General features: G+C 36.0%; 1 protein-coding gene across 2 annotated transcripts in view; it reads right to left on the reverse strand.

Annotated features, from left to right (window-relative positions):
• Positions 1 to 5,259: 5,259 nt before the first annotated feature.
• The window catches only part of LOC117343862 (telomerase reverse transcriptase-like), a 29,586-nt gene continuing 9,613 nt past the window's right edge, over positions 5,260 to 25,232 (reverse strand). For both annotated transcript variants that reach the window (XM_033906407.1, XM_033906408.1), the window contains 21 exons: positions 24,624 to 24,708; positions 23,908 to 23,981; positions 23,452 to 23,562; positions 21,843 to 21,939; positions 21,045 to 21,082; positions 18,461 to 18,589; positions 17,875 to 17,931; positions 15,740 to 15,837; positions 15,126 to 15,225; positions 14,094 to 14,267; positions 13,802 to 13,876; positions 13,071 to 13,281; positions 12,830 to 12,928; positions 12,069 to 12,149; positions 11,703 to 11,772; positions 10,865 to 10,907; positions 10,500 to 10,629; positions 9,193 to 9,254; positions 7,958 to 8,004; positions 7,419 to 7,539; positions 5,260 to 6,308 (listed from right to left, as the gene is read on the reverse strand). In XM_033906407.1, the coding sequence (XP_033762298.1) occupies positions 6,225 to 6,308; positions 7,419 to 7,539; positions 7,958 to 8,004; positions 9,193 to 9,254; positions 10,500 to 10,629; positions 10,865 to 10,907; positions 11,703 to 11,772; positions 12,069 to 12,149; positions 12,830 to 12,928; positions 13,071 to 13,281; positions 13,802 to 13,876; positions 14,094 to 14,267; positions 15,126 to 15,225; positions 15,740 to 15,837; positions 17,875 to 17,931; positions 18,461 to 18,589; positions 21,045 to 21,082; positions 21,843 to 21,939; positions 23,452 to 23,562; positions 23,908 to 23,981; positions 24,624 to 24,708 (1,986 nt within the window). In that variant the 3' untranslated portion in view covers positions 5,260 to 6,224. The remainder of the gene's footprint in view (positions 6,309 to 7,418; positions 7,540 to 7,957; positions 8,005 to 9,192; positions 9,255 to 10,499; positions 10,630 to 10,864; positions 10,908 to 11,702; positions 11,773 to 12,068; positions 12,150 to 12,829; positions 12,929 to 13,070; positions 13,282 to 13,801; positions 13,877 to 14,093; positions 14,268 to 15,125; positions 15,226 to 15,739; positions 15,838 to 17,874; positions 17,932 to 18,460; positions 18,590 to 21,044; positions 21,083 to 21,842; positions 21,940 to 23,451; positions 23,563 to 23,907; positions 23,982 to 24,623; positions 24,709 to 25,232) is intronic.

Genomic DNA, 25,232 nt, shown 5'->3' on the forward strand with positions numbered 1-25,232 from the left:
TAACACTCAACACTCTACCTCGAGGTGGGGTTGTTCATGTTATCCCAGACTTAATTTGATACAAATCCTTTTATCCATACAGAAAAAAGGTTTTAAAAAAATCCTTTTTAATATTCATCAAGGGAGACCTTGTTGATACTTTGCTTCCTTCACCATGTAATCCTACAAACCGCATTGGATTGAAATCCACCGATCAGGTCGTTTAGAAGACAAAATTCTTCCTATTGCCTTCGCTATAACTATAACTTGTTTTTAAAGTGTCAATGTTCACTTTGATTTTATAAACCTACAATATTTCAATATTGTTTCCATTTTAATGAACACGATATCTAATTTGACTGTTATTCTCATATGATCCCATTGGCGTCCGTGAATAACAGTTAATGCCTCATGAATTTTTCTGCTTTATATGTCGATGTTTCCTATTGTTTGAAAATTTTCCTTAATTTGGTTTGATTTTTTTTTATCTCTAACATCCCGTTATTGAAAGACATTTCGTATTTCTTTAAGGACAACTTTTGCTTCATCAATGGCTTCTGTGTACAAGAGGGAAATACCAAGTCATCGGATTCGTGCTGGATATGCCAGATAACTGACCAGGGGTCAATATTTCAATGGAGCAGAAATCCAGGTAATTATAATTAGTTTTGAATCCTGGTCAGGACAGTAAAATGTCGCCTTCGTCATGTCTTTATATCTCGAAGGAATTACTATCGTTACTGCGATTTCTTTTTCTTATCGAACTTCTTTTTAGATCCCTTTATACTGATTTGTTCTGTTATCTCCATAGGAATCGACAACTGTGCCGACAAACAAACGAACACCTCTACATTGGTACAGATGAATGAAACACGTAAGTTTGTTTTAAAATATAAATCAACTTAAAGTCACGTTGATTGTTCAGAGGATTGATAACTTGCAGTCTTGGACTAATCTGAAATAGTCTTTAAAGCAATTCCTGTGCGAGTCTAAAGAACTCGAGATATCGTGAGTTTTACAATGTATATAACTTGTTTTGCTCGAGTTATATCAATAATATCAATATTTAATTGAAAAATGAATGCATTACTTTCATCTTATTGCATGTTTTCCTTGTTACATGACCATTTTTGTTTCAACTTGTATGGATTCATTATGTATTTTAAGAAACATGAAGTGAAAAAAGCAATAAATGCGGTTAAAATTAATTGTATTATAACATGATTTATATATTAGTATATGCTCGCTGTAATTGGATAAGTCTTGTTCAACTTAATATGACTTGATATACAAGTATATATTGGTACATGGTCGCTGTAATTGGATAAGTACATGTTCAATGTAATATGGACAACGGCGGTTTTATCCACCCATCCACTGGAATGTTTGCAGACACAAGTAAGTGGTAAACAGATAGTGTAAGTATTTGAATATATTAAATATCTCTATGATCCTCCACTTTATCTTTGCAGTAAACACAACACGTGTAATAGTTAAGTGATCAATCTAAGAAAAACCCACACGTCATAAACTCGCTTTAAACATTACAATAAACCGGAAGCAGCATTATAATCAGAAAATATTGATATTTTTTATCCTTCCCGTGTTTTGATATTGGTTATTCGTGTGGCTTTTTGATACCGACTGATAAAGTTATCCCCCCTCCTCCCAATAGCAACAGTGAATTTTGAAATTGTTTTGATATGTGATAACACGAATTGGAGATTCAGTATTACAGGTATCTAACATAGCTCTTCACAGATATTTCGATGGAAGTTAGACGCTCACAAGGGACGAAACCTCTACTTTGTGACTACACAATGCGCTGGCCGTCTTACTGCGCCAAGGTTTGTTTTTCTTCTTTTCCGAAGTATTTTCAACCCTATCGCTGCAAATTTTCTGTGATGTAATACCCTTAAAGATATGCTGTAAATCCTTTAGATTTCGTGAACTTGCGTCATCAGGCATATATGCGAATACATGATTTCGCGAAAGCCGATCTATAAATGATTTTAAATCCGCGAAGGATGAGCTATTTTGGTCATGGATTCTGCAAGACTCCTTTATGGTAACCAGTAACATGGCCGTAATACAAGTGTTATTTTGGTACAAATAATCGCGAATAATTTGAATTCGCATTTGAATTTACGCAAAAGGCAAGTGCTTTATAGCACTGATCAGACATGTTTTAAAGGAAGTAGCAGCTATCAGGTAGTTAACATTTTCATTAGATGTAATATATGTCAACCTCGTTTCGTTGACTCCCCATTTGGCATTATGGTTTTTTTTTTTTCAAACGAGGCTCCAGTGCAGTTTTATCGAGTTATTGATATGTAACAATCACATGACATCTTCGTTTCAGCCCGAGTGGCAGGACGGTACGCAAGAGTTAAAGGAAGGAGAGGTTCAACCAATCAACCGGATGTATATACAGTTGTATATAGCTCATAAAAACGACGACTGAATATGGCACCTCAAATATCTGTAGTGGATTTCGAAAATAAAATAACGAACTTTTTAATTGTTTACATTTTTTAATGTTCTTTTATAAATTATTTTTGTTTTTGCTGAAAAGCACATCAGAATCATACATTGAGATATATCCATTTTAATTTACCCCAGTTCTGCTAAAAGATAATGTTAGGCGATACATTTATACAAGAGATCCCAGAGGGATCTTGGCACCCACCATTGAATGATCTTTATAGGTTCCATGTCAGATTGATCTTTTCTATACTTTTCCCTTCCTCTAAGTCTTACTAATCTGTGTAAATTCAGAAACAGCCCTCTAGTACTTTTCAAACAAAGGGAACCTATATAACAAATTTAAGATTTAGCGATAATGGCTGTCTGTCGGCCATGCTGTTTTCAGATTGGTCCAAAAATGCAATACAAGGGACCAAGGGAAAGCTACATATGAAATTTGAGAAAGATCCTTTCCGCAATTTCTGAGAAATAGCGATAACAAACTTCAATTGTCAAAATCAAAGATGGCTGCCTCTCGGCCATGTTGTTTTCTGATCGGTCTCAAAATGCAATATGCATAACTAAGCACCAAGAGGAACCTACATGTGAAATTTGAGAAAGACCCCTTTGGTGCTTTCTGAGAAATAGCGATAACAAACTTCAATTGTCAAAATCCAAGATAGCTGCCTGTCGGCCATGTTGTTTTCCCATTAGTCTCAAAATGCAATATGCATAACTAGGCACCAAGAGGAACCTACATATGAAATTTGAGAAAGATCCCTTCAGTACTTTCGGAGAAATAGCGATAACAAACTTCAATTGTCAAAATCCAAGATGGCTGCCTGTCGGCCATGTTGTTTTCTGATTGGTCTCAAAATGCAATACGCATAACTACGCACCAAGAGGAACCTACATATGAAATTTGAGAAAGATCCCTTCAGTGCTTTCTGAGAAATAGCGATAACAAACTTCAATTGTCAAAATCCAAGATGGCTGCCTGTCGGCCATGTTGTTTTCCGATTGGTCTCAAAATGCAGTATGCATAACTAGGCACCGCGGGGAACCTACATATGAAATTTGAGAAAGATCCCTTCAATACTTTCTGAGAAATAGAAATAACAAACTTCAATTGTCAAAATCCAAGATGGCTGCCTGTCGGCCATGTTGTTTTCCGATTGGTCTCAAAATGCAAAATGCATAACTAAGCACCGAGGGGAACCTACATATGAAATTTGAGAAAGATCCCTTCAGTACTTTCGGAGAAATATCGATAACAAACTTCAATTGTCAAAATCCAAGATGGCTGCCTGTCGGCCATGTTGTTTTGCGATTGGTCTCAAAATGCAATATGCATAACTAGGCACCAAGAGGAACATACATGTGAAATTTGAGAAAGATCCCTTTGGTGCTTTCTGAGAAATAGCGATAACAAACTTCAATTGTCAAAATCCAAGATGGCTGCCTGTCGGCCATGTTGTTTTCTGATCGGTCTCAAAATGCAATATGCATAACTAGGCACCGAGGGGAACCTACATATGAAATTTGAGAAAGATCCCTTCAATACTTTCTGAGAAATAGCGATAACAAACTTCAATTGTCAAAATCCAAGATGGCTGCCTGTCGGCCATGTTGTTTTCCGATTGGTCTCAAAATGCAATATGCATAACTAGGCACCAAGAGGAACATACATGTGAAATTTGAGAAAGATCCCTTTGGTGCTTTCTGAGAAATGGCGATAACAAACTTCACTTGTCAAAATCCAAGATGGCTGCCTGTCGGCCATGTTGTTTTCCGATCGGTCTCAAAATGCAATATGCATAACTAGGAACCAAGGGGAACATATATATGAAATTTGAGAAAGATCCTTTCAGCACTTTCTGAGAAATAGCGATAACAAGAATTGTTTACGGACGGAGGGACGGAGGGACGGACGACGGTCCACGGACGCAGGGCGATTTGAATAGCCCACCATCTGATGATGGTGGGCTAATAAAGAGGATATGTCACTATGATCATGTCAGGTATCGAACCGACTATCACTGCGCCATTGAAATGTACTTTTTGTAACGTGGATGTGGCACAGCGATATAAACCTCGGGTATTATAAATAAGCACATTATCACTGTAATGCGATTATGTGCCGTAGATCGTGAGTTCGAGACCCGGTCTGGGCAAAAATTAAACAATTTTCTTCCCTTGTCATTTGCGTTAGTATGTCATATATACATATATCTCGCGGAGGGTTGTCCAATTCTATTTGTTTGTGAAACGGCAAGTTAACTCAGGAAGGAGCAGTAACTGAATGAAGAATTTGTCAACACCCTCGACTGAATACATGTATATGGCATCAGAGGCGCTTGAGATGGAAGAATGTGAAGATCTTGTTGGGATTATTTGGAATTAAATACCAATTAGATCGCTTTGGCGTCTTCACAAATACATTTTCCTCTTTAAATTTATTCGTTTCCATTCTTATCTACATTTTATCAAATTGATTAATATGATAAACAAATGTCGGTTTTGCTTTTGGTATGTGCTTCCGATCATAGAAATTGGAATCCCTAGCAGGTTTTGGCGACATGTATATATATATACACGAACACGTGGAGTTAACAACGTCTGACGTCATAATGAGAATGTGACGTTACATGTAAGTGTTGACGTGACCAATCAGGGTTAACAGTCTCACAAAAGATATTGCATAGTATTTTCTATGCATTACAATTGGATGATGCCTATGTGAGCCCCATTTGGGTATCAGTTTATTGCAATTCTTATTGGATGTTTTAGTAAAAGACTAGAAGAGACTAGTGATCAGACTGGAAGCTATGTATTTTAACAACTCTTATAGAATATACATATTGTACATACATACACTGTATCTCAATAAAATTACCACCATTTTCATGACATTAGAACTTATCGTCATTTTAATGACATAACACTGTCACAAACATTACAAAACAGCAAAATATTCTTATGCAAGACATAAAAGGATCATGTGATCGATATCGTAATTAACAACAGCATGATTAACAAATATTCAATAGATTCATAACACTACGTCATTAAAAGTAAACTAGTACATAGAACATGTAAAAGAGTACTCGAAACACCTAAACGAAAACAGTGGTCCCACTTCTTTTTCGTTAAATGTATTTAACGTCCAATCGTATGTACCCAGGGCCTTGTCCAATGTTTATAATGGCTAATCCTTTGACCCAAAGGCCCCTTTCGAATATAAAACGTGTGTATCATGACCACGGACCCTCTCGAATATTCAACGTCCGATCTTGAGTACCAAGGGTACTGTCAAATATTTTACGTCCTATTCTTCGTACGAACTTCTCAAAGAATATCATTCTAATTAAAATATAGATGCTCATTCCCACTACGTTACATGAACATCTAACGACATCGCATAAATGGTCACGTTCTGGTAACCTTTTGTATCTAAATATTTCACTTTCAGGGCGAAATGTCAATTTTTCCATGTCATTGATTTCACCCATTCGTCACATCAGGCATTTGAAGCTAACCATTTCGGTACAGCATGTATATAGCTAAATGCTTCGTTTGATCAAATGACTTGAAACGAATTGACAGATTATGCAAGCTATGTACTCTATCCATGCTATTTCGCACATACAAAATTCACCTCCAAGATTCTGTAAGTAGTAATTTGATTGATTAATCCGAAAGGTCATCCTGACGTGACCCCTTATGCGATGTCGTTAGATGTCCATTTAACGTAGTGAGAATGATCATCTAGATTTTGATTAGATTGAAAGAAAATGGTCCAGGAGCTCAATTGGCAGCTGGTCACCACACACCTTCAATAATACTGCAGGGAGCCCTTTCTCCTATTAAAACAAAAAGATGGTTAATTCAATTAATTTCAAAGTATTGTTGGAATAAATCATATGATTGATCACACAGTAAAAGAATACATTTCGCTCTGGGATTTAAACGCAGGATATATCCTTTATAACTATATCCCAGATGTTTTTTCTGAACGATTTCTCTCGAACTTTTAAAAGTTTGCCATGAAATAACTTTGTAGAGCAGAAGGCTATTTCACACTTGTCCTTTTTACAGAGCCTATTTCACACTTGTCCTTTTTACAAAGCCTATTTTACACTTGTCCTTTTTACAAAGCCTATTTTACACTTGTCCTTATTACAGAACCTATTTCCCGTTTGCCAATTTTATAGGGTCTATTTCACATACGTCCTTTTTATAGAACCTATTTCAAATTCGTCTTCGGTCAGGACCATCTCAGAATTATTTCAGGTAAGTTAGAGCTGAATTCCACTGGTGGAATTTACGAAGTTTGAAAAAGGTGTTGTTCAGGAAAACTATGATTGCGCAATCATGTTACCAAATGACCCCCCGTGGCTCCCATGGCAAAAAAAATACGAGGCTGAAAAATATCAACAATTGGTTGGCTCCCCTTCCTTAACAACCCTAACATATGTCAGCTCAATGGCAGGCTGTCATGGCGGCCATCTTGGATTTCGAACCGACCCGAACAAATAATAACAACACTAAAGCAGGACCATCTCAGGAGCATTTCAGGTAAGTAAGACTTGAATTCCACTTATGGAAATTTTTAAAGTTTATACGGACGATTCATGACGATCGACGTACAAAGCACGATGACTATAGGCCATCATGACTGGGTCAAATGACCCTAACATTTTTAACTGATTAAACTGAATTATCATGTTGAAGCGAAAATTTGACTTCTGCCATATTGAATTGTACTCGTCATCAAATATGGTTATAGACAGCCATATACGGTTATAGATAGCCATTTTACTCTAAATTCTTATTAACGAACATTAATGCTCATTTAGAAATTTCTAAAGAACACTCAACAACAGGCAAAGACAAATAAGAAAGGTAAGACAAATGAGAAAGGTCATCTGCATGAAAGCCTAAAGTATACCAAGAACTGTGTTATCACCCACCTGTGACTCGAGTCTGGCATTGACGAGCACATGTTGCTGGTTCAGTACTCGTCGTAACGTCTGGTATTGCCAGCCGTTCGTGTTCTGCTTGAGAACAACTGAGAAGCCCTGCAAGCAGATCCTGGAAAAACAAAACATCTAGTCATTCAAATATCTGGTCATTCATACCCTTTATCAAAAGAAAAGAATCAAGCTTTTATCATATTGAATTTAAAAAGAAAATTGCTAATAAATTATTACTAATAATATTATATTGTTAGAAAATCTGACAATAATGAAATATATAAAAGTAGAAGACAAGGCATGGTAAAGTTATACTAATCACTTCGTGTGAAAGGTATGTACACCTGCCATAATTATCCTAAAGCAAGGCCAAAATGCCACAACATCTTAACTGATGTACAGGCAGTGGCAAGGTTATTGCAGGACACTATTTGACATTTCCACTAAAGTGCAATAGATGTAGGTAGCCTTATTACCAGGCATGGGCTTATTTAAATAAGTATTTCACATTAGGCAGGTAAAAAATATCTACATACCACATCACTACATCCTTGGATACATTAAATACATCTGGCTGTAAATCCTGCAAATATACATTAAACATCAGATTATATTTCATTCTTTACTCAAGTTGGACTCAATGAAACCAAATTTAATCTGTTTCATCTGTCCATGAATTTGATTAGATTTACATCGATCTACTGGTATGAAAAAATATACAGCACAAGCCACCTGCTTCTGTCTGACCCTGAAGGTCTAACCCATACATGTACGTACATTAGGCGTATGTGGGGAAACATCTCAGGCCAAATTTTCAGGATGAGTTCAGAATAACATACATGTGAGATTATCATGGCTTTGGAGGAAGTGAATAGGATTGTTCTTTTAGATCTACATAATAGGCCTCATATTAAGGTTCTAAAAAGTTTTGTCAATTTTTGTCGAGAGTGATGACTGATTTTGTGTATACTTAGAATTAGCTCATATGCCTATTTACAATCAAAATAAATTCATAGTCGTCATTTAAACGGCCCAATTCCATCCAGATCCTGTAAATAGTACGAATGAAAGGTGGACTGGGAATCAAGCATTCGTAACAAGGCCCTATGTGACAGGCGGTCGAAATAAACACCTCCATTTGAATCATTTTACAATCGACCAAATATAACCAAAATATGTTAAATGTTAGAATATATACAATTTTGATAATATAATGTCAAGCAAGAGCCCAATTGGAATGTATCACTTACCTGCTACAGCAACTTTGGAATTGATCTAGATCATTTCTGCAGAAATTATGCTGATTATATATACCATATTCAAATATCAGAGTAGGCTAGGTTTATTTGTGTAAATACATTTAATATTTCAACTACGCTTGGCCTAATATCAGGTCTTGGAGACTTTTGGCTATCGAAAACCCCTTGTTTAAAAGATTTTTTAACCTATTCGACCCCTTTGACCTTGAATGAAGGCCGAGGTCATTCATTCATTTGAACAAACTTTGTAGCCCTTCAACCCAGCATAATTCAGTCCCTGGGTCTCTTGGTTATTGAGAAGTTGTTTGACTATTTTAGTATATTTGACCGGTGATCTTGAATGTAGATCAAGGTTATTCAATTGAACCAATTTGGGGGCTGATGGGCGCCCCTACAACTACGAGCATATTTTTATCAGAAATTAATGTATTTATAACATGTAGGTACATCTTTATGAAACATTCCTGATAAATCATGAGTTTGTTTCGATATACATTCTTATTTATAATTACCTTCTTGGTGAGATAGGCGGAAGTCTGGTGATAGAAGTAGCCACCCAGGGCCATGAGTAAATCTGAAATATTTAAGAAATTTTCATGAACACATCTTAGAAAACCATCTCTCCTTAATTAATTTCTTGCACAACAACTGTTTTGATTCCAAAATTAGAGCATAAATTAAGCAAATGTCAGTTATTTCAAGTTTCATGAAAAAAATAAATAAAAATCGGCAGTGTTTGACTGATATACAAAGATTTCATAATCTTGAATGCTATTCACACAATATCAATAGAATTTTGTATAGTAGAAATTGCTCTTATACAGTTTAGCTTACATATAAATTCAAAATAATGTTTGCTTGATTGATAGAATCTTTCCGTACCTTGAGGGTGTGGCAGGGAAATCTGAGGGTTGATATTCTTGCCGGTCTAGACAGAGGCTCTACTGAGGGTTAGACAATCAAGAATACCACACCTCGTGTTGGAGATTTCTCCATCACGTCCTCAAGGTAGCAGATGATTATTTTTCTTCCATCATTGTCTTTTTATTCATCGTCCAGTTATTGCAATGCAAGACAATGTTGACAGGCCATGACTGAATTGTTAGTGTGACATAGCTTGATATTAAGAATGTGCTTTCTGTCATACCATCAGGGGATGCTATCATCCCTGAGACCTTGGAAGTAGCTCAAAGTTTGGTTCATTATAACAATTGTAGCCATTCATCCCAGCATACAAATTGAGAAATGTAATGACTATAGGCCTCTTGGAGAAGATATTTCAAAACATTTGAACCCTTTTGACCTTGAAAGTAAGTCAAGGTCATTCATTTTCAGAAACTTTACATTGGTAGTCCTTCTTCAGCAAAATATCATGATCCCTTATTTATTTAACAGTTTTTACATCCATTATCACAGCCTTACAGCCTTTCAGCTAACAAGAAAATCAAGACATTATGAGCATGATGGTTGTGAAAAGAAATTGGTCAAAAGATTTTAACACAGGTGAGAAAATGTGAAACTTGTCCAGCAATAATTCACTATATTTTCAGTGTTTTTCACTAAGTATGATCATGATTTTTTCCTGAAGTGGTCTTTATTCAAACTGATTATTTTGATATTGTTTCCCTCTGAGATTATTAAGTATACCAAGGCTAAATCTGACGTGAATATTAGCAGGCATTTTTTTTATTGAATTTCTGATAACGAAAATATATCATAAGAATATTGTGGCTTTAAACATTTAAACAGGAGCTGGTATTTTGTCAATGTTCTTACACAAGCCCTGTCTGCACTAGGGGAGCTGAAAATGATTCATTACCTATGAAGAATGTCCCCTGGTACGTAGAATGCAGTTCATGAGGAAGGCGTCTCTGGTAGCTGTGAAATTTCAGCGCATTCAGAAGAAAAATCTTGAAGATATTGGTTACAACTATTTCGGCTGTGTTCAGCTGAAAAATGAATGAAGGTATGCATAGTAAACTAAGGTTACAGTGCATAAGGGAAGTTTTGGAAATGTATAAATAGTAAAACAACCAAGTTCTAGCCCAGAGAAAGATTTTATTTTAAAAAATAGCAACACGAAGTGACATTACTTAAAAAAAATCAGTTTCCATTCAAAGGAGAGACGTAATTAATTGAAGATCCGATAATTGTGAAATTGACTTTCGTAATGGTGATACTTACTTCTGTATCCATATAGATAGCATGACTTTTAGGCTTCAAAGCACTGCAATAAATCAGACATTTACAAACTATGGCGCAATGCTAAGGCTTCAAAACACTGCAATAAATCAGAGATTTATACAAGAGATCCCAGAGGGATCTTGACGCCCATCATTGAATGATCCATATCAGTCAAATGAAAGACTGATCTTTTCTCTTCTTTTCACTTCTACCACTCTTCCTTCAAAACATTTCATAGCTTTATATAACACGATATAACAAGAGCCACCTGCAATTGTCAAAATCCAAGATGGCCACCTATCAGCCATGTTGTTTTCTGATCAGTCTCAAAATGCCTTATGCACAACTAGGGACCAAGGGAAACTCTCATACATATGAATTATGAGAAAAATCCCTTTAGGACTTTTCAAAAAATGCAACATGCACAACTAGGGACCAAGGGGAACTGGCATATGAAATTAAAGAAAGATCCCTTCAGTACTTTCTGAGAAAAAGCAATAACAAGAATTGTTTATGGACGGACGGGCGGACGGACAACAGACCTCAGACGCAGGTCGATTTAACATGGCCACATGACATGACAGAACGGGCCAGTTATGTGATAAAGTAAAATGTATGTAAAATTAAATTTATGATAATACCTTTCATGACTGGCATACAAAAAGGGTTGTTTAACCAAGAAAAAACTAAGCCTGCATTGCCATTGTTCAGTTGAATACAGTAGTTATTTCAAGCTAGAACAGCTTATCTCAAGAGATTCATACATATAAACTAAACCCTTGCAGTAAAATAAATTAACCACTTCTCATTACAAAAGAAAGGTAAAAAAAATACGTACCTCAAGAGCTTGCTCTTCAAGGTCATTAGAGGATTCAGGGTAAGGTCAAAGCTCATGGTATCCACAACAGCTGATCAGGAAGGGAAACAGTAAATACAAACAATCTAAATAATCATCATTACAATGTCGTGGACTGATTTGTAAAATATCACAATCTGAAACAATTGACAGACAATAACTATACTAGTTTGTTTTTTCATTAACATCTTTACAAGTCTTTTTCTGAAGTTTTACAAGCAAATTATTTACTAATATATATTAATCATTGATTTCTTTAATATGAAATGCAGGTTTTTTTCCCAAATGTCAGACAGTCTATAGGCATCAAAATATACCATTTTATTAAAATAACTTTGAAATACTCACAGATGCCAGCGTACCTGCAGTAGTCTATACCAGCCTGCAGAGTGACGCTGTTGAACAGCATACCACACCAGGGAAACCAATCTAAAACATACCACACCAGGGAAACCAATTTAAACAAATACCAAAGTTTTTGAAAAACTTCAACATTTTGCATTTCAATCCTATTTACCCTTATTTATCATCAAATAAGCCTGTCCCTTTGTGTAAAAGTTTAGTCTCAAATACATGTAAGCCCCCTCCTATCCTATGATATATACACTTAGTACAATATTGATTATCAAATAAGCCCTCGCTTATATCTCCTGGTATAAACATTTTTATTGCAGCTTCTGAAAAAATGTCAGAGATTAAACGGATAATATCTTTGAAAATAGTTTTTTTTACAGTGTATTTCTTTATGGGGTCTAATTATAACATAATTAAACATTAGTATCCAGACTACAAACTGCTGTAGTTTTCATTCTTTTTACTCTCTGGATTCCTTTTGTCCGGCCTTTTGATTTCCTGGTATAGGCCTTAAATCAAAGTGTGTTTCACAATGCAAATGTTTTGCCTATACTGACTCAGATTACAAAATTTTGTATGATTAGAACAGGCTACAGTACATGAAGGTATACAAATAAAATACTTTGCCAAGTAAACAGGTAGATGAATAACATCATGCTAAACTCTTTTTTCGTAGTTCACTACAGTGGGGAATAATCTTAAATTTTAAGCTTTAATAGACGCATGAGAAAATATAATTCCACGGTTATTCTTACTTGTATGAGTCATTGGAAAGGTTCCAATGTCTTTTTGTTCCAGAGGGAAGTTCAACAGGACTTTTTCAGGATTCACATGGAGGTTGTAGTCAGGAAGCCCTGTGGATTAGATGTCAAAACTGTCATGAATAGAAGCTTTTAAATACAATAGTTTATTTATTAATTTAGTAAAAGATGGAAATTAAGAGATGAAAGATGGTATTATAGAATTCAGAATCATCAGCTGATAATGGAGACAAACCTTTGAACATATGAGAGAGAAAATCAACGGCCCGTTCCTTGTATGGTGTCACAAACAGAGAGTCGTCTACAATCCTCATCAAAAGTTCCTGCCTCTCCAAAGGGGGAAACAACTCCTTTTCTAAACACCCGTAATAAATGTTACACAGCATGGTGGACAGGATGGAGCCCTGACTGATTCCTGATGTCTGGTGATAATATCTTCTTCCTACCTATATATACAAACATTTCTGTCAGGAGGCAATCTTACAAGAGTGATTAGAGATTGACACAAGTGTTTTGATCAAACTCATATTCGATAATCAAAATCCTGAAAATTCCTTTCCCTACAAAGCAGGAGGATTTTGACCCAGCAGACATATTTTAAATTATAGATCCGGCCAGCTGTGTGTTACTACATAAAGATCAAAGCTGTGTACAGGCAGATATTGGCAGGGTGCCTGCATGCACTTATACTTTCATGTAATTGGAGACAATTGAGAAAAGATATGACATATCGTCCCTTTGCAACAACTTTAAGTGGTAATATATGTCAACTTATTCTACGAATCAAAAAAGCTTTAGTCAGAAATATAGGTCATATCATATCCTTTTTTTCACAAAGACTTTTACACCTAAAACTCACATAAAATATCACAGAGTTGGAGATAAACACATTGTGTATTGATGAAGTGTTAATGCCAGATTGAACACCTCCAAATATGTGTTATAAAAACCTGTAAGAAATGTTACCTTTATAAGATTGTTGGACAGGTGAGACTTCAACTGTTGTAAGAGGTTTGAAGACTTCTCGGACTGGGAAGTTACCTGAAACATTATAATAAATCACATCAACAATCATGCCATATGTGCTACCAAACATATCCCGATTATTAAATTCTAATAAAACCACATTAATATTTGTGCTGTATGTCTGTTAGTCATGGCTATGAAAAATAATAAGTTCCATTAGTTCCATGATCTAAAACTCAACTTGTTGAAAGATTTTACTATCTATAAATAAGTCATAACCCAATCCACGTACCTGGTCAATAAATATAATGTTTGTTAGACTCTCCTTCTCTACTCTCTCTTTAACAAAGTTTGTGAAGTTTGGGTTGAACTCTAACAGTGCTGATGCTTTTCTTCGGAAAGTCCTTTTCACCTGACCCCCCGAAACATGCATAGTCACATATTTCCTAATTTGGTAGTCTTCCTCCTGGAAATGAGACAAAATCTCTCATGATCTGATGGACATAACTTCTTCTATATACATGGACATAAGAAATGTTACAAGAAGACTTGTTTGATCAAAAAGCTGTTTAAGAAACCAAAATATTGTCATGGTAACATATCCTACAAAGTTTCTCAAGGATAGATTCAAAAGTGAGTCAGACAATCACCGAACATATTATAGAAATACTGGAATAATATATGAGAAATAATTTTTTGAAAAATTGTTCAACTGAAATGACACATCTGCATATCATGAGCATAAAGTCTACCAATAGTTAACAAGATATTGGTCAAAAAATGAGAGGGAACATCTCCAGACAAAATTGAAACACTGCAATAATTATTCCAAAAAATGTTAAAATGAAACGTACGTTGCTCAGGGAAACACTATTATATATAGATATCATGATTATAAAGTTTATTAAGTTTCAAAGAAATCCATTAAAATATATTGTAGGTTACAAATACATTATGTCTTCCTTCATTTTAAGGGGAGATATTATCTTGATTATAGATCACGCTATGCTATAAAGAGATTGCGAATTGGTTAAAATGTACGAGGTTAAAGTTCTTAGGACAAACAAAAGTTTACAACAGACAAACAGAAATTGCCCTACTATAATATCGCAATCTTCAAATTTTTATATTCGTATGAATCAGTACAGAAATTTTACAGTTACTTGTACATATATTTTGGTCAGGGTAACCATCTTGGATGAAGGCTCAATAACACAGTTCTAAATTTTCTTATTGATTATGTTAAATTATTTCAAATCTTTAACATTAATGAAATATTATCAGCATTTATTTTGAAACCTGCATGTATTTGTTAAAACCATACCTTTTGAATTATGTCTTTTATGATGGAAAACATTTTCTCCTGGTTAATATCTTCAAAGCAGGTAGCAACATCCACTTTGGCAAAGTAAAGTGGCCTACAACTGAAAGAATTAAAGCAAATTTAAAGTGAGCACATATCCCAACCTCCCTCATCAATGTAATGTATCTGTCCAAGGGTTCATAGGTTATCATGTCAACAAGCTTTGAGTGTTGGCTGTTGACCTCTAACCTTGACTGATGACCACCAAAATCTGATCGGGGGTAGAATTATACGCTGTGATGTTATGATGTTAATATGAACTAAATCTGCCCAAGGGTTCATCAGATAAAATGGTATCATTTACACAAAATCATGCAAGCTTTCATATCAAAAGTGGTCAAGAATGACCTCTGACCTTTAATCTTGACTGATGACCACCGAAACGTAAACAGGTAAAGACATTGATGGTGTGATGCTACGTTACAAATAACTATAAATCTGTCCAGAGGTACATACAATATTGTGTACATGCCAGGTAATCATGGATGGACACATGCACACACTCTGCACACACTCACAGACACAGCGTGTACAGATACATGTAGATGAATGGTGGTACAGAAAATGAGACTGACCTTTCCTGTCCTTGATAGTATGAGGCAAACTGTTTCCATATGGGGTAAACCTTTTCCATTCCAAATATGGCAAATCCTACTATTGCTGGGTTTCTCTCCTGTAAAATTCAGAATAAAGAGAAGAAACTCTCCAAATTTAACTGACAAAACTGTAATGGAAAATCAGCTAGTACAAATTCTGCAAATAATGCCTTTATAGCAACTATGAATTTGCCAACAACATGTAAACGTCAAACACTGTACCAGTAAACTCGAAAAGCTAATAATCAATAACATTTATGTTCATGTAGTATACAGATTCAAGGCAAAAATTTTCACATGAAATTGACCTGAATTGGACCTGAATTGCCATGAAGACATTTTGCATGCATACCATCCCAATCCTAACAACTGTAATGCCAAGTTTAAATCATTTTCAACTTAAACTCAACAAACTTTGTTAGCGCAATGCGACACATCGCTACACTATAACAAGAGGCCCAAAGGGCCTTAACGGTCACCTGAGATTTGAAATATTCCAGTTAATTTAATTGACCCTTTTTGGCCACACCCATCAGTCCTTGGGGTCAGTCAGGGCCAACATGTGCATATCATTAAGCTGTCATCCAATGCTGATAATTTTAAGAAAGTCAGAATGAATTCCAATAGAAATAAAACAAATGATTGTCAAAAATATGAATTCCCTATATAAACTATAGCAAAGTTTACCCTCTCCCAAGGGGTTAACGTGAGACCCCAGGGTTATGAAATTCACAATTTAATTAAAACACCATAAGACCCTTCCTTCTATGAAAAGTATTTGATTCTATCTTATATAGGTATTGAGAGGAAGATTTTTGAAATTTCAGTCAATTTGATCCTTTTTAGCCCCGCCCCTCAGCCCCTGGGGTTCAGTCAGGGCCAACATGTGCATTCCATCAAACTGTTATCCCATGCTGATAATGTAGACCAGGTTAGAATGAGTTCCAATACAAATCCAACAAATAATGGTCAAAAATGTGATTTCCCAATATAAACTATACTAAAGTTTACCCCCTCCCAATGGGCAAACGTGAGACCCCAGGGTCATTAAATTCACAGTTTTGGTAAAGCACCATAAGACCCTTCCATCTATGGAGAGTTTTTGATTCTACTATATATGAGAGTAGAGAAGAAGATTTTTGAAATTTCAGTCAATTTGACCCTTTTTAGCCCCGCCCCTAAGGCCCTGGGGTTCAGTCAGGGCCAACATATGCATACCATCAAACTGTTATCTAATGCTGATAATGTTAACCAGGTTAGAATGAATTCCAATACAAATCCAACAAATAATAGTCAAAAATGTGATTTCCCTATATAAACTATACTAAAGTTTACCCCCTCCCCAGGGGCAAACCTGAGACCCCAGGGTCATGAAATTCACAATTTTGGTAAAGCACCATAAGACCCTTCCATCTAAGAAGAGTTTTTGATTCTACCAAATATGAGAGTAGAGAAGAAGATTTTTGAAATTTCAGTCAATTTGATCCTTTTTAGCCCCGCCCCTCAGGCCCTGGGGTTCAGTCAGGGCCAACATATGCATACCATCAAACTGTTATCTAATGCTGATAATGTTAACCAGGTTAGAATGAATTCCAATACAAATCCAACGAATAATAGTCAAAAATGTGATTTCCCTATACAAACTATACTAAAGTTTACCCCCTCCCAAGGGGCAAACGTGAGACCCCAGGGTCATGCAATTCACAATTTTGGTAAAGCACCACAAGACCCTTCTACTATGAAGAGTGTTTGACTCCACAATATCTGAGAGTAGAGAAGATTTTTGAAGTTTTAGTCAATTTGACCCTTTTTGGCCCCACCCCTTAGGCCCCTGGGGGGTGGGGACCATATAATTCACAATTTTGGTTGACCTTCAGCCATAGTAACTTTCTGCCAAATTTCATTGAATTTGGTTTAGGGGTTTTGGAGAAGTCAAAAATGTAAATTGTTTACGGACAGACGACGGACGACGACAGACAAAAGGCGCTTTGAATAGGTCACTTGAGACTTCGTCTCAGGTGACCTAAAAACGTCACAAAACACACGCTTGCCGTTTTTGTTAAAACAAGTACATGTACAGAGCTGTCAAAAAATCTCAGATTTGTCCACCTTACCACATGGTAGTTCAGTATATTCAACTGGTTCAGCAGCTGTTTGTTGATAGGTAGAGTCTGTAATAAAGAAAAAGCATTATCGTTTGACAAGCGAATTACATATTCCTTATACACATTGCCATCCAAAATTTGTTTAACACTTTTGACAATGTGTGTACAAATATTTTTGTACTCAGTAATTTATAAGATTCCTTTCAAACCATTGTATATTCAAGGAATTTCATCAATTATAATGTTGAATAGATTTTTCATGGATAAGAAATTAGACTTCATTGATCAATATATAGTTGTAGAACTAAATCTAAGAAACCTTTGTGTCACTTTTAAAATCGGGACTCACTTGACCCCCTAAAACTGCAACTTAAAGTAGGCAGGATAAATTTTAACGAGTTTGCAATTAATTTTGTCTACAAGTACTGCTTAAGGGATTGTAAACTGTCAAAGGGAGAACGAGTTAGTTTACAGTAACAATTGTTATCTATTGTATACAGATTAAGTTAATTCTTTCCATTGAATACAGGAAAAAACCATCAAAAAGCTAAATTATCATTGAGCTATCTTGATTACCGACATTTACAGAGCTCACCTGTTTACACATGGATGGGGGTCTCTTTCCGAGATTAACGACCGGCCTTAGTGATTTGAACTTGGGTAGGAATCGCAAACTGGCAACGCCTAGTGCTGTGCCCTCTGTTAACTGCCTCAGAGCATCTGTCTGTTCCGGATACAAATAATCCTTATCAATGTTCCTTATTAGTACTAGTTTATTCCTGAGTCCAGCAGAACTATAATCATGTAAGTTTAATTTTTAAAATAAAAAAAATACAATTAACTCTTCAGGTAAGGTTTTGAAAACATGACTAAAATCAAAATTTAAATTAGTAAAAATAAGTTATCATCTTGTATGAATCAGGCATGTTAGCCTGGATTGAAATATATTACTAGGGGCTAAATGAGGGTTCTTAGAAATTCTCGAAGAAAAATCTAACTGATTAGTGGTCAGACAGGAGACATATCACAGTAATGTGGATGTCCATATCCAAAACAGAAATGAATACAGCAGTGCAATTAACATTACTGATCTTACCTGTATGTACAGGGGTGACATTACTGATCTTAACTGTGTACAGGGGTGACATTCCAATCTTACCTGTGTACAGGGGTGACATTACTGATCTTAACTGTGTACAGGGGTGACATTCCAATCTTACCTGTGTATACAGGGGTGACATTCCAATCTTACCTGTGTACAGGGGTGACATTACTGACCTTACCTGTATGTACAGGGGTGACATTACTGATATTACCTGTGTATACAGGTGTGACATTCCAACCTTACCTGTGTACAGGGGTGACATTACTGATATTACCTGTATACAGGGGTGACATTACTGATATTACCTGTGTACAGGGGTGACATTACTGACCTTACCTGTGTACAGGGGTGACATTCCAATCTTACCTGTGTATACAGGGGTGACATTCCAATCTTACCTGTGTACAGGGGTGACATTACTGATATTACCTGTGTACAGGGGTGACATTACTGATATTACCTGTGTATACTGGGGTGACATTACTGACCTTACCTATGTACAGGGGTGACATTACTGACCTTACCTGTGTACAGGGGTGACATTACTGACCTTACCTGTGTACAGGGGTGACATTACTGATATTACCTGTGTATACAGGGGTGACATTACTGACCTTACCTGTGTACAGGGGTGACATTACTGACCTTACCTGTGTACAGGGGTGACATTACTGATATTACCTGTGTACAGGGGTGACATTCCAACCTTACTTGTGTACAGGGGTGACATTACTGATATTACCTGTGTACAGGGGTGACATTTCTGACCTTACTTGTGTACAGGGGTGACATTACTGACCTTACCTGTATGTACAGGGGTGACATTCCAATCTTACCTGTGTACAGGGGTGACATTACTGATATTACCTGTATACAGGGGTGACATTACTGATATTACCTGTGTACAGGGGTGACATTACTGACCTTACCTGTATACAGGGGTGACATTCCAATCTTACCTGTGAACAGGGGTGACATCACTGACCTTACCTGTATGTACAGGGGTGATATTACTGATATTACCTGTGTACAGGGGTGACATTACTGACCTTACCTGTATGTACAGGGGTGACATTACTGATATTACCTGTGTACAGGGGTGACATTACTGATATTACCTGTGTACAGGGGTGACATTACTGATATTACCTGTGTACAGGGGTGACATTACTGACCTTACCTGTGTACAGGGGTGACATTCCAACCTTACCTGTGTACAGAGGTGACATTACTGATATTACCTGTGTACAGGGGTGACATTACTGATATTACCTGTGTACAGGGGTGACATTACTGACCTTACCTGTATACAGGGGTGACATTCCAATCTTACCTGTGAACAGGGGTGACATCACTGACCTTACCTGTATGTACAGGGGTGATATTACTGATATTACCTGTGTACAGGGGTGACATTACTGACCTTACCTGTATGTACAGGGGTGACATTACTGATATTACCTGTGTACAGGGGTGACATTACTGATATTACCTGTGTACAGGGGTGACATTACTGATATTACCTGTGTACAGGGGTGACATTACTGACCTTACCTGTGTACAGGGGTGACATTACTGATATTACCTGTGTACAGGGGTGACATTACTGATATTACCTGTGTACAGGGGTGACATTACTGACCTTACCTGTATACAGGGGTGACATTACTGATATTACTTGTGTATACAGGGGTGACATTACTGACCTTACCTGTATACAGGGGTGACATTCCAACCTTACTTGTGTACAGGGGTGACATTCCAACCTTACCTGTGTACAGGGGTGACATTCCAATCTTACCTGTGTACAGGGGTGACATTCCAATCTTACCTGTATACAGGGGTGACATTCCAATCTTACCTGTGTACAGGGGTGACATTCCAATCTTACCTGTATACAGGGGTGACATTCCAATCTTACCTGTGTACAGGGGTGACATTCCAACCTTACCTGTGTACAGGGGTGACATTCCAACCTTACCTGTGTACAGGGGTGACATTACTGATATTACCTGTGTACAGGGGTGACATTACTGATATTACCTGTGTACAGGGGTGACATTACTATTCTTACCTGAGTGATTGGCACTAACATCTTCTTTTTCAGCAAAGCTACAATGACATAGTTTGTCAATATGTAATTGTTAGGGTCTTTGTTGATGCAGTAATAAGTGATATTTGACTTAAAATACACTAAAATATATATCAGATATTTTCAAACTTTCAATTACATTAGCATTTGTTATGTTATTGACCATGTTGATATGAGAATGACTATATTTGATCACTGACTGGGAATGAAAAAAAAAATCAGGTTGAAATGTATGTGTAATCACCAATATAATAAATATCAATTTAAAATTTTGATGTTTTGTTTACAATTATATTGGGTACATGTAAATAGATGAACACAATTGATGGAATACTGTATGCTTTGATGTCACTTCCAAATGATTGTTTAAGTTTCGATATACAGCTACATTGTATGTCTCTATACAATGTCATACATATACACAGAAGAATGCCACTGATCCTAATACAACATATCATATCTAAATTTTAGTTACTAATTTTTGTGTCTTGCCCATTACAACTTTACCTATTGTTATCAATTCAAATATCTAAACATCTGCTTCACCCACCAAGTTAAGTGTGACCGAGCAGTTTGGATATGAACAAGTTATATGTTCCAAACAGCCGATATACGAACAAGAACTGCTTCCCTAAAATAGTTCAGCTATGAACAAGGTCTGTTTCCCCAAAAATATTTCTGACATGAACAAGTTATGTGTTCCTGAGGTAGTTTGGATACGAAGGGTTCTACAGACCACAAACTGATAGTAAAACGTATCTGATATCAAAGATACTGTACCGTCCAAGCCTCTCATATGTAGTCTCAACCAGTCTCTCTTCCGGAAATATAGTAACCGATTACGATGATGTGCTGTCTCAGTGATGTACAGAAATGACTGAAAGTTAAAAACAGAATCAATTAACATCATTAATACATGTAGTAAAATATTCTTTTAATACGACCTGATGTAGATACAGAAACACATAATTCTATATACAGACAATGTACTGAGGAGCAACATTACGCAAAACAGTAACATCTGCTTACGGCAAAGGTGGTTTTTAAAAATATATATAATTAGATTGGATTAACTGCCATAAAAAAACATATGTCCTTCAATAAGTAAGAAAAGTTAATATTCTACAGGTATAGACTGTATTTGTAAATGCTTGTACTGTAAAATCATATAATGTAAAGCTTTTTGACTTTTCAGAATTAAAATCAAGTTTGCACAATTATTTAATCCAATTTGGGGATCTGCCTCTTAGTGCTATATAACAATTATAGCTTTCAGGTTCCAAAGAAGATTTTAAGTAAATTCAGTAAAAAGACATTCAAATATCATAGAGTAAAAACCTATTTCAGCTTTCCTTATAAGGTTCTGCTCCTCCATCCCTGGTGAACCAGACCCTCAATTAAAATACTATGGAGTCCTCCTCCAACCCCATAATACTCCAGAATTGATTTAATCAACATCTATCATGCCATTCAGAGGAGTTGAAAGGACTTTCATGTGTCTCTATTTCTCCCACTGGAAATTTTGCACAAAATTGACCTTTGACATTGAGGCTGTTGCAATGACCTAATTTTATTTCACTGAACTGAGAATGTTGCAGTGAGCCAAATTTAGTTCACTGCACAGGTACTCTCTTGCAGGTGATTCAATATATATTTCAAATTTCATCAAGTTATATCATTAAAAGACTTCCACTGTTCAAAAGTAATGCCCTAGACAAGATTGTATTGCAAATTTTGCACTTCAAGAGACATTTGACCTTGGAAGGGAGGTTGCAGTGCGGCAATTATAGCTGCACAGTGATGCTTAGTATCGTTCCAAGTTTCATTAAGATATCTTAACTGATGTAACTGTTCAAATGTCATGTCCTGGACAAGACTGCATTAGAAAACAGCAAGATGTGAACCAATACAAAAACATTTATGCCTATCTTCATTCCTACCCATGTTGGTTTGTGTTTCTCAGGAACCAAAGGTACAGTGATAGCTCAGTTGGTAAAAGCACCGGCCACATAACCACAGGTAAAGGTCTGAGGTGTGTGGTCCGACGCTCCCTTCCTGTGTTCCCAAACTGTGTCTGTATGTGTTTCTTAGAAAGGTGAGAAATGGGGCTGTCTGTGCTGTCATGGTTGTCTGTTAGAACTTTCTATCGTGGGACTACGAACTAGAGTCACATGCCTACAAACCAGAGTCACATGACTACGAACCATTGTCACATGACTACGAACCAGAGTCACATGCCTACGAACCAGAGTCACATGACTACGAACCAGTCACATGACTACGAATCAGTCACATGACTACGAACCAGAGTCACATGACTACGAACCAGAGTCACATGACTACGAACTAGAGTCACATGACTACGAACCAGAGTCATATACAACTGTACCTGTAGTAGCACCATGATGTAATCCTCAAAAATCCAAACGATCACTTGTGATAGAAGATGAAGCTGCTCAGTTTTGGAGGCAATATTGGCCAGCCAGGAAATATTTTCAACCTAGAAACAAGTCATTATGTTTTATCAGTACACCTGTACATTAAAATATATTATTCAAATCATAATGCTCTGTTAATGCTTAGGAGTTACATGGAGAATTCTAGTTCAATTGAGAAACTTTATCTACAAGTAACTCTCTGATATCCAGTACATACATTGTGTTGTAACTCTTACGAGCTCTACTCAATCATGGATCTGACATTTGATTGGAAATCTTTTTGTCGAAAGATAGCATTTTATGAGTGTTTCATATTCCATTAAGTCGAAATGGCCATCAATACGTCATATTAAATTTGTTATCCAATTCCATTTCACTTACAAAATATTCCAAACAACCTGACTTACCTTCATTTGCTTTACCTTCAGCTCTGCCACAGAAAATTTATCATATTTGCCAAGTTTAAGGAACTGTTTGATGCCTGAATTGTAGGTCATGGTTAAATCATTGTGATTGTATGATTCAGCAACATTATGAAGTTTATCACATATATAACATATTTATATCAATAATAAGAGGACAGCCAGTGCAGAACAATATATGGCCATCCCATGCCAAAACGAAAATGCACTTTGATATAATTATTAATAGAAATACAAAGTTTACTTATTCTGAAGTAAGATTTTACTATATAGAATACTTCACAACCCAACTGACTGTAAGCTACATTACTACAGTAAGATCTGCTGCTTAAATAAACCAATCCACGAATGAACTTAAACACTTCATTTGAGACATCAACCACATCGATTGATCAGACTTAATGACCCATCAACAAACAAACAAAATAAAAAAAAAATATAAAAAAAAAATAATAAAAAATATGATAAAGCTATGTATGCATCAGATTTTAAATAAGTGGGGCCTCCAATAGATACAACCCAGCCACCCCTTATTAAAGAAACTATCCAGGAGTTCATGAAATATCCTGTACAAAAGCTCTTTATTTAAAAATATGTCCAAGGTTTCATGAGATATCTTATACCCCAAAATCTCATCAGCTAGCATGGACCAGAGAAAATCATAAGACAATTTCTCATAATTGTTAATTTTCCAAGGATACATTTGTCCAGTTTTTTCTTGTTGGCTTTTCCTACAAGTTCATTTGGTATAACACTGTTGAGTACACGTCTCAGGAACATGTATACCTGTAAAGACAATACTTCATAACAGTAAACATCTGTAAAGGTAATACTTCATAACAGTCAACATCTGTAAAGGTAAAACTTCATAACAGTCAACATCTGTAAAGGTAATACTTCGTAACAGTAAACATCTGTAATGAAGGTAATACTTCATAACAGTCAACATCTGTAAAGGTAATACTTCATAACAGTAAACATCTGTAAACGCAATAGTTCATAACAGTAAACATCTGTAAACGCAATACTTCATAACAGTAAACATCTGTAAAGGTAATACTTCATAACAGTAAACATCTGTACAGGTAATACTTCATAACAGTAAACATCTGTAAAGGTATTATTACTTCATAACAGTAAACATCTGTAAAGGTAATACTTCGTAACAGTAAACACCTGTAAAGGTAATACTCATAACAGTAAACATCTGTACAGGTAATACTTAATAACAGTAAACATCTGTAAAGGTAATACTTCATAACAGTAAACATCTGTAAAGGTAATACTTCATAACAGTAAACATCTGTAAG

The sequence above is a fragment of the Pecten maximus genome, chromosome 15, assembly GCF_902652985.1.
Source record: "Pecten maximus chromosome 15, xPecMax1.1, whole genome shotgun sequence".
Classification (NCBI taxonomy): Eukaryota; Metazoa; Mollusca; class Bivalvia; order Pectinida; family Pectinidae; genus Pecten; species Pecten maximus.